Source organism: Crocuta crocuta, unplaced genomic scaffold (assembly GCF_008692635.1).
Source record: "Crocuta crocuta isolate KB4526 unplaced genomic scaffold, BGI_CrCroc_1.0 scaffold143, whole genome shotgun sequence".
Classification (NCBI taxonomy): domain Eukaryota; kingdom Metazoa; phylum Chordata; class Mammalia; order Carnivora; family Hyaenidae; genus Crocuta; species Crocuta crocuta.
Window position 1 is genome coordinate 1,753,094 of NW_027529175.1, and position 10,113 is coordinate 1,763,206.

General features: G+C 39.5%; 1 protein-coding gene across 1 annotated transcript in view; it reads left to right on the forward strand.

The window, feature by feature from the left end:
* Nucleotides 1-6: 6 nt before the first annotated feature.
* Nucleotides 7-10,113, forward strand: part of EP300 (EP300 lysine acetyltransferase) — a 79,960-nt gene continuing 69,853 nt past the window's right edge. The window contains 1 exon segment of the mRNA XM_077757884.1: nt 7-210. Within this exon segment, the coding sequence (XP_077614010.1) occupies nt 148-210 (63 nt within the window). The 5' untranslated portion in view covers nt 7-147.

Consider the following 10,113-nt stretch of genomic DNA (forward strand, 5'->3'; position numbering starts at 1 on the left):
GAGAAAAAGGAACTTCCCCCCCACCCCCCCGGGGGCCGGCGGAGCCCCCCAAGCCCACCCCAGGGAGCGGGGCGGGGAGCCCCGGCCGAAGAAGAGATTTCCCGAGGATTCTCGTTTTCCTCGCCTGTATCTCCGAAAGAATTAAAAATGGCCGAGAATGTGGTGGAACCGGGGCCGCCTTCAGCCAAGCGGCCTAAACTCTCATCTCCGGCCCTCTNCTCTTCCATATTTTCTCTCTTTTCCTCGTCTTAGTTCTCTGCCTTTTGGTTAATTTTAAAGGTGTTTGAATGAGCTGGTCGAAGACGTCCAGTAGCCCAACCATTTTCTTTGCTTCCTAATACATTCGTTGCAACACTATGTCATATCGATGTGTGTTCTGGAATTAGAGCCCTTGAGTGGTGCTATGGAAATAGCCTTTATTGTTGCCTCCGTGCAGTTTAATTTTTGAAATGCCAGTGCATTTGTGTGTAAGGGCTTTCTATGCAATTTTACTTTGAATTTTTTTTTGTTGTTGAGAAACGAGGAATTGCGAGTCCTTTCTCCTTGATTGCACTTAATTCTGTTTCCTCTACTTTCCACTCTTCCTTTTCAAGATTTTCTCCTTTTGGCCCAAGATTTTCTGTTGAGGATGAGGGTCTAACAAATCTTGGCTTTATTTGCGTGTGTGTGAGATCCAGGATTTCAGGTTTGGCGTGATAAGGTTTAACGGCAAAGCTGAAATTTGGTTCCGATTTTTACCTACCATTCCTAGCCGCCCCCCCCTCCCTTTTTTTGTTTTATTTGTCTTAAGAATCAATATGGAGCGCAGTTCATTTTACATCTCCCGTTTCTTTCGTGTGTGACCAAAATGTCTGAAACTGGGGTTTTAGGTTGGGAGAGAGCAGAGGCATTTTCTTTGCAGTTTGTAGTCACTTTCTCTTTGGTGGGGGGGAGGGGGGAATAACCGATTGTGTGGAGTTATGTAGTTGGAAATCAAAATTAGAAGTTGTAAGCCTCCCAGTCATGAACTGCAAACATACAAAAGTTTAGGTTCTGTAATTGTGTGTTTTTGTCTTTTTATGCTTTAAATATACTTGGAGATCCATACTTCAGCGGGAAGCAGCTCTACAATTCTTAACTTTACTCAGTTGTGGACTAGCCCTTTTGTCAAGGGAAATTCAGGGAGACTTCTCTCCGTCATCCCCTTCTTATAATTAATTTGGTGCTGTCTTATGGCCACCAACCTTCCCTTTGCTGTCGTAGTTGTTTGAGGTGCTAGGATAATGAAGAGGAAGAATGGCTGGCCATCTGACAGTCCACACGATGTTCCCCCTTACTCCAGAGCATCTCTTTAACTCAACGTCATCCCTCCATCTGCCAGTGAGAGTGCATAATGGAGTTAAATGTACCCTGTGAGTTTGTAGAGAACTTCTAAAGCAGGTTTCTAAGTAGACTTCGTTTCAGAAGGTGAAAATGTAAGGATATGGCAAATGCTTTGGGTGTTTTGCTTTGATGGGAGAAAATGTGTCCTGAGTTTCAGGATAACCTGCAGAGATTGAGGATTTTTGCACAGTTCTCTACTTCAGACTTGTAAAATTGGCAGTGCGAGAACTTTGATCTCTTCTTATTCCCTGGACTTTCTGTATAGTCTTCGTGGATTTTTTTTTCTCTTACTTGCCTTTTCCCCCTCAGCATTATTACACATATCAAGTGTCGTATTCCTTTGCAGTTAGTGAAATGTTCGGAAGGATTTTCTTATCACCTTTAGACATATTTCCACCTGTAGCTTTTGTGTTGTTTCTTTAGTTTTTGTCTCATGTGGTAATGGGTTTTACATTTGAGTTCATCAGAGGCTTGGGATGTTGTAGAGAAAACTTCTTTAAAATGTGTGTCATTTTGATGACTCCTGATTTGAGCTGCTTAGTCTTGGAGTAACACAAGGCCTGGAAGGCAGGCTGTGCTGTGTTGTTAGACACCTCTTTTGAGATGCAGTGTTGCGTTCTCCATATTTGATCTGCGCTAACTCATCTTGGTAGTAGCTCACCTGTCCAGTACACCAGAACAAAACAGTTTTGCTACTTGATATATCTTTGGATAATTATGAGTCCTAAATGTATCAAGTGGGTTTTTTATAGTAAAAAACCCTCAACACTGAGATGAACTCAGTCAATTTTAGTACTAAGAGTTTATCTTAGTATTACCTTTCTCTAAATTTTGTGGGGAGGGTTGAAACCCCTTTCCTCCCAATTAAGGTTGTACTCCAGGAATTCTTTGGTGTCCAGTTTTTAATCCTAATCAGTCTGGGTTTTTTGTTGGGGGGTGGAGGGAGGTGGTTATTAAGAAAATACTGTCACTGTTCCCTTGTGAACTTAATTCAGGTTGGTGACTTTTCTTTTTTTTCCTTGCTTTTCTTTATTGTTTTTCCTCTGGCCAGCAGTGTGTAGTATAAGCTTGCAGGGAACTTTTAACAGAGACACTTCACTTTAAATTTTCAAACATGTAACTTTCAATATTTTGACTTTTGATTTATTACCTGGATATTTAATACATGTGAAAGTAAGTTCTTTGGTACTTGATTATGACTTTTATCTAGAACTGGGTCAAAATGATCCTGATATTCTAGACATTAAAAACTTTTTAATGATTAGGGCTTGCAGTTCTAGAAGCGTAAGTGTATCTGACAGGAGTGTGTGCCGGTTTCATAGGAAAGAAAACTGGAGCCCAGTTGGGTTGACATCCTACAGTGTTAACAAAGCAAATTAGTGTTTGAATTTCAGCTTCCAAATTTTTTTAAAAAAATTTTTTTAATTTTTTTTCCCCCAGGGGGGAGAGAGAGAGACAGCGTGAGCAGGGGAGGGTCAGAGAGAGAGGGAGATACAGACTCTGAAATAGGCTCCAGGCTCTGAGCTGGCAGTCAGCACAGAGCCCGACGCGGGGCTCGAACCCACGAACCGCGAGATACGACCTAAGCGAAAGTCGGATGCTTAACTGACTAAGCCACCCAGGCGCCCCTCAGCTTCCAAATTTTTAAGGTTAGCCACTGATGCAGAATAAAAAATTGACTTCAGATTAGATAGTCAGAGATTCTTCTAAAGCATTTCCAGATTGATTCAAATATTTTGAATTAAGTTCAGGTTTTATGTGTTGGAATGAAGAGGAAGAGACTTACTTTTTAGCTTTTGCATTTTTATGTTCCTGTTTCAATATTTGTACTTGATCCATTGAAAATTTTATTTAAGTTGGTATAGTTAGGTCAGAACTATTTGATAAATCAAATGACTTTATGACCCCCGCCCCCAAATGATAAGCCATTTGTAAAAATATTTTGCTAAAATTATTGAACAGGAACGTTGACAGGTAAGTCCTGAAAATATTTCTTGAACCTTTTCTAATACCCGAGGAATGGGCGTGATGAGGGTGATATGTTGCCTTCATTGTTCACTGGATATATTCTGTCACTGTTTTGTAACACTTGCTGCTATATGCTCTGAAAGATCAGACTCTGGGAAGAAGGACAGCATTAAGGTCTGACTGGCATTTAAGTGAAAATCCTTCTGGTCTTGATACAGTTTTGTGGCCCTACTGTGTACTCAGGTGTCAGAATTGGCTTGAATTTTATGCCTGTTCTTCATTTCAAAGGCACAGGGCAGGTAGTATATAAAATATATCATTTTGACCATTAGATTACTGTACATAATAGAAAAGTGGCAAGGATTTTCTTAAACGTCAGTTACACTTTCTCAAAAACACTCATGTGAATTGGTGGTTTATTATCCCGGACCACGATATTTTGGGTGGAGGCCATTTCTTTTCCAGCTCTTAAACCTGCGATACTATGTTTTAATTTTATTTTTTAGGCATGTATATTTACATTAGAGTTTGGCTTCTGGAGTTCTTCAGTTATGGCCCCTTGGTTCAATGAGGTATTGCTGACCTCGGTGTTAAGTTGCAAAACACTTTATTATGCGCCTTGAACTCTGGCAATTGCTTATTCTCAAGGCTTTGTAAGTTCATTTATAGGGCTTCAGGAAGGCTATCTGTGGTTGATAGTAAGATGAAGTGACTTTTGTTAAGTTGTAAATCTTGTGTTACATACAATATGGGTGCCCTTTTCCAGCAGAAATTCGTGTTCTCTCATGGAGCTGAGAAACGTATTGGCGTGTCCAGTGAATGTATAAAGGAGGGAGAGGAAACGGTTTCTGCCTTGGTTGTCTTTTGGCATTATTTTCTGTTTTAGTTTTACTTTGCTTTTCCACCTTCTCCTTAGTCTATTCTATAAAAAGCGAGATAAGTTGAAACAAGAAGTTGAAAATTAGTGCCTCGTGGTGTTTTCAGGGACATTAAGTGGTAAATAGGAAAGGGAAAAAAAAAAGAGTAGGAAGAATGTTGCAGATACAAGTGGGAGTGTAAAATACCTCTTCCTGGTATATTTACAAAAACAGTTTAGGAGCTGTTCTGCCAATTCATCCACCCAGCAATTAATAGAAAAATAAGACAGCTTCTTTGTGTTTTCTGTGATTTTAGTGTTTCGTCCTTTGAGAATTTCTGAAATTGAGATTTTTTTTTTTTTAGTGTGGCAAACATTAGAGAAATTAATGGGCAAGTTGAAACTGAAATCATACCAAGTGAGAAAATTTTAAAACAATTTTGCAGATGATTTTTTATGTGATGGATGGTAGATTTTTTTCGAAATTTTATTTTATTTTTTTTTTTTCATTTTTTTAAAGTTTGTTTTTGAGAGAGACAGAGTGTGAGTGGGGGAGGAGCAGAGAGAGAGGGAGACACAGAATCCGAAGCAGGCTCCAGGCTCTGAGCTGTCAGCATAGAGCCCAACATAGGGCTTAAACTCATGAATTGCTAGATCATCACCTGAACCGAAGTCGGCACTCAACTTACTAAGCCATCCAGGCACCCCTTTTCTGAAATTTTAGTAGGAAACGTTTTATTGCTCACTTCTCAAAGGTTTAAGAGAATAAATGTTGAGTTGTTAAGCCTTTTCTGAACAGTTTACATATAGATCTTATTTTATAAATGCTTCAAAAGGCAATTAAGAATAATTTAATTGAGAGAAAGGAAAATTAAAACTACAGGAAAAAAAAGTGAGCGGTTAAGAAAAGGAGTTTTGGAGTCTGATTACTTTGGAGTTCAGATCCCAGACCTGCCTTTATTAAGTGTGAACCTTGGGCCAATTACTTAACTTCTTTTTCTCAGCTTTCTCACTTGTAGTACCCGCCTTACAGGGTTGTGAGGGAGGAATAAATGAAAATTCTCTTTATCATAAATGCTTAGGATAGTGCGCGTTGCAGCATAGTATGTGTTCATTGTATTCATGGTTTTTAACCTTACTACTAAATATACAACAACAAAGCAGGGGCAGATTTTTTAATGGATTTACAGATTGGATAAAGAGAAAGCCAAGTCATGAAGTTCAGAGAGGAGTAGCCTTAGAAGTAAAGCTTGTGGCGCAGTTAGCCAATAAATCCACTCAAAGGTTAAATTTCTAAAGAGTATAAGAATATGGTAGCGGAGATTAAAATAAGAGTAGAAGCACTGTGTGTACTGTGTCATAGGGTGTCTTGTATATGTAAGTAAATGGAGATCAAGTATTTAAAGCATAATGAGAAATCAGTAAGTAGATTGTTCTTACTGGAAATGCTTAAGTTAAGAATGGCTTTTGCTAAAGAACTGTGTGATTGAGCACCATTTTTTTTCTGTTTTGGATTTGCTTATCTTAAAAGACTTTCTTAAAAAGGAAGAAGGAGAAGAGAAGAAGGGGGAGTGCAGTACTTTTCACATTTTTTGACCACCACCAGTAAGAACTGTTATTTTCCATGAGTATCAGAGACCCTGTCTCGGCAAGTGGACAAACTTACCCGTACTACTTATAACATACCATGATCTTTCTGTTATATTTCTTTCTTTCTTTTCTTTTTTTAAGTGCTGGTTGTGATCCACTATTGATTTCATGACCCACTATTGGCATGTGACCCACAATTTGAAAAATACTGACAAGCTGGCACTTATCTGTATTGGACCAACACTTTTCTGTATACTAGGCGTTTATCCTCAGTGCAGGGAATGCTCTGGTAATGCAGACAGACATAGACTCTTCCTTCCGTAGCTCATAGATAAGGGGACGAGAGCCACATTCAAGACTGATGTGACCAGCATTATGTTTGGGAAGTCCTGTGTACAGTGGGAGAAACCAGAGGGCCTGTAACCTGTAACTGCTGTTCCTCTGGTGGCTGTCTGAGGGGAATTGGTGTCTAATCTTGAGATCTGAAGGATAGGTAGTAGGGTTAGTAAGAGTGTGCCCAGGCTGGGAACAAGAAGATGGCTTGTTCAGGGAACCTATTAAATTCCATCTGGGGCGGGGGGGGGGATAGCAAGAAATATGACCATAGAGGTGAATATGGGGCCACCTACGCTTGTCTTGTAATGCTTATTGGCGTTTAGACTTTACATTTTAGCACTTTTAAATGGTTGGGACAGAATTATACCTTGATGATTGATTAAAGTGAGGAATGGCTTGGAAAGGAACAGGGAACATATGATGCAGGAACACCAGAGAGATGGCTGTTTTAGGATTCTGGCTGTGATGACGGTGGCCTGAGTTAGTAGATGGAAAACAGTGAAAAGATTTGAGAAATGTGGGTGACCAACAGAAGTTGGTTGATTAATTACAGGTTAGGATATTGTGATAGAGAGGGATCGAGAATAATTCCCAAATTTCAAGTTTGGGTAGTTGGGTTGGTGAGGTTGCCATTTACTGAGATAGCAAACATACAAAGTAAAGTATTTGTGTGTGGATATAGCGGGGAGGGGTTGTGATGAGTTAAGTTTTGAATATTTTGAAGTTGTATGATTTTCATTTGGTGTGCCTTTCTCTCCTTTCAGCCAACAAACATTGAGTACCCACCAAGTTTTAGACACTTGGAAATGTAAAAATGAATCAAGGTGCATGCCCTAAAAGCATTTAGGATCTAGTGAGGTTGCCATACTTGTCCACATAGTTTTCCTGAGTTCTATATACTCTGATAAATGTTTTAAAAAAAAAAAAGTTGTGGATAGGGATGGTTTCTGACAGGGTGGATTTAGAGGACTGGGGGAAAACTTAAGAGAATGCATATTTGAACAGAGGCAGGAGAACTTGAAGATAACTTCCCTTAGAAGAAGAGAAAGTTGGAAGAGTATTTCTGTTTCAGGCAGAACAAATACAGGTGGTTCTGGTGCAACCATAGATCGTGGTGGTATATTTTCAGGCAAGACAGGTGGAAGAGAATTTGGTGTCCTATTATGAAAAGACAGAAATGTGGTAAAAAGTCTGACATTTTTTACCATCGGGGAAAAAAACGTATGAACGAGAGAGTGACACGGTCAGGGAAAGGGGAAAGATGAATTCTGGTGACACTACAGGACCCAGTAGCAGGGATGGCAGGAATTCTAGGGGTATGTTAGTCTCTGAGCGCACTTCCATTTGCCTTGGAAGTTTTTTGATAGATTCTGATTATTGATGTGAATTGTTTACTTATGGTCCAGGTTTTGTTTACCAGTTGTCCTAAATGTAGAAAATACAGCAGATAACTCAAAATCCATTCACTCTTCCCTTTTTCTTTACAGATATGCAATCTTTCAGAATTTTTTTGTTTTTGTTTTTTTGGAGAGATGGTAGGATAGCTCTGTCATCTAGGATCCCCTATAAGCATTTCATTCCGTTGGAAGCAAACCTCAGTCAAGCAAACAAATTCTAGCCTCACCGCAAAGCTTCTCCCAAGATGTTACCACTACTCAAAATCAAGAAATGGTTAGGGGCTCAGTCAGTTAAGTGTCTGACTCAGGTCATGATCTCACGATCTCTCTACCGCTCCTCTGCTCCTGTGCACTCCCCTGCTTGCGCTCTTGCACGCTCTCACGCGCTCTCTCTCGAAAATAAATAAACATTAAAAAAAAAAAAAGAATCGATCAGAGGTAGTTAAGTGAGCATATGTGTTTAGGTTTAATATGAACATGTTGATTTGATTCTTAAGGTAGGATTTTAATAAGAGCGTCTTCACCTTTGAGTTAATTTCACACCAGGAAGTGTCACTATATTAATAAATTGATAAAGAGCAAGGCAGGCCACACATCTGATCAGTCATAGCACTTCATCCCTGTTTAAATTTCGAGACCTAACTTAAATAAATGTGTTGGGGTTAAGAATCAACTTCAAGTCAGTCAGTCACTTGCCAAAGTATAGGTGTACCTTTTTTTTTTTTATTTCTACGAGAGAGAGAGAGAGAGAGACAGCATGAGCAGGGGAGGGTCAGAGAGAGAGGGAGACACAGACTCTGAAATAGGCTCCAGGCTCTGAGCCGGCAGTCAGCACAGAGCCCGATGCGGGGCTCGAACCCACGAACCGCGAGATCATGACCTAAGCGAAAGTCGGACGCTTAACCGACTAAGCCACCCAGGCGCCCCAATATAGGTGTACCTTTTGATGTCATAGTGGCAAGACAATGTTAAGAATGCATATTTTGAAATTTGCTTGCACTTTTGCCCTTTGAGTCTGTTGGATTTCAAAATTTAACAGTTGCTAACTTGCATGGCTTTGTGATCCTGTATAACCCAATATTATCATCTTCAATCCAGATTTGTATACAGCCCACATGTAGTTTTCAGTTGTTTTGAAAAGTATTAGAGGTCATATCTGTATTTCCAGCATGGATATTTCATATAATTTTCTTAGTCTTTCAAAAGTAGTTTTAAGTGTTTTCTGCATCTTTCTCAATAGGTGGGCTCTTTGTGATTAGGTTAAGTCTGCTGCATTTACAGAGTATCAAAGTACTATTTTTAATAAAGTACCGAATAAAGGTTAGGAAAGTTGTTTCAACCTAATTAATTCATGAAGTTTGCAAATTTTCCTCATTTTAAAGACTGCAGTGTTTTAAAATGTCATGCTTCTTCAGCATCCAAAACAGCTGAGTTAATAATGTAAGAGTGTTCTAAACCAATAAGAATGAGATATCTTTATGAGCTTGTCAGTGTCTAGCCAGACTGTTACCACATTTTTTAAAGTTCTATAAAGTTCATTTCCATTCTTATTTTTAAAGTCCCAGGTCCCTCACCTGGAATAGTGGCTCTGAGCATTCTGATGTGTCCCCACCTCGTCATTTACTTTCCTTTCCCTACTTTGAGTTCTTTCAGTTACTGAACTGGCTGAGCTTTCCGTTGTTCACATCGTATTCTCTTTCTTTCCACAATTCACCTGTCCATTTCCTTCTTATCCTCTGGCCTCCCCAGTGGGTTAGAGGAAAGAAAGGTTTTGAGCTCTGGAATGTGCATTTTTATTTATCGTTTTCTTAATGTTTGTTTATTAATGGTTAGTTTTGAGAGAGTGCACGTGGGGACAGAGAGAGAGAAGGAGACAGCAGAATCCAAGTAGGCTCTAGGCTCGGAGCTGTTAGCACAGAGCCTGATGCAGGGCTTGAACCCACTAACCATGAGATCATAACCTGAGCTGAAGTCAGATGCCTAACCAACTGAGCCACCCAGGCGCCCCAAATGTTTGTTTATTTTTGAGGGGGGAAGTGAGAGAGAGCATGAGTGGGGAAGGGGCAGAGAGAGGGAGACAGTATCTCAAGCAGGCTCTGCTCTGTAGAGAGCCCTTTGTAGAGCTCCATGTCACCTGAGCTGAAGTTGGATGCTTAACCAACTGAGCCACCCAGGCACCCAAGGAATGTGCATTTTTAAAAAAGCATTTTAATGCTATAGAGAAAACAAAATGAGAGTCAGTGGATGAATTCTGTCTTCTACGCAGATACTTGAGAGTTGACTAGTTTCAGAACACTGTGGGTATTTTGCTTAATGTGTACAGTTTAAGAGCAGAACTGAGTTTTTATTTGACTTCAGTTTACCTAAAACACAAAAATGTGACTGTTTATTCAACAAATAATGTTTGAGCTTTCTAAATGGGGGGGGCATATAACCGGGAAGAGGTGCTATTCAGTAGAATTAGATTTTGAGCCAAAATTATTTCAGTTTTAAGTTCCACATCGTAGTTAGTAACTTTTTTAAAAAAGCCTTTTATTTATGCTCACAGCGCAGTGTGTGGGATATTATTAATAATTCTAATTTTTTTAAATTTCTCCTTTTTTT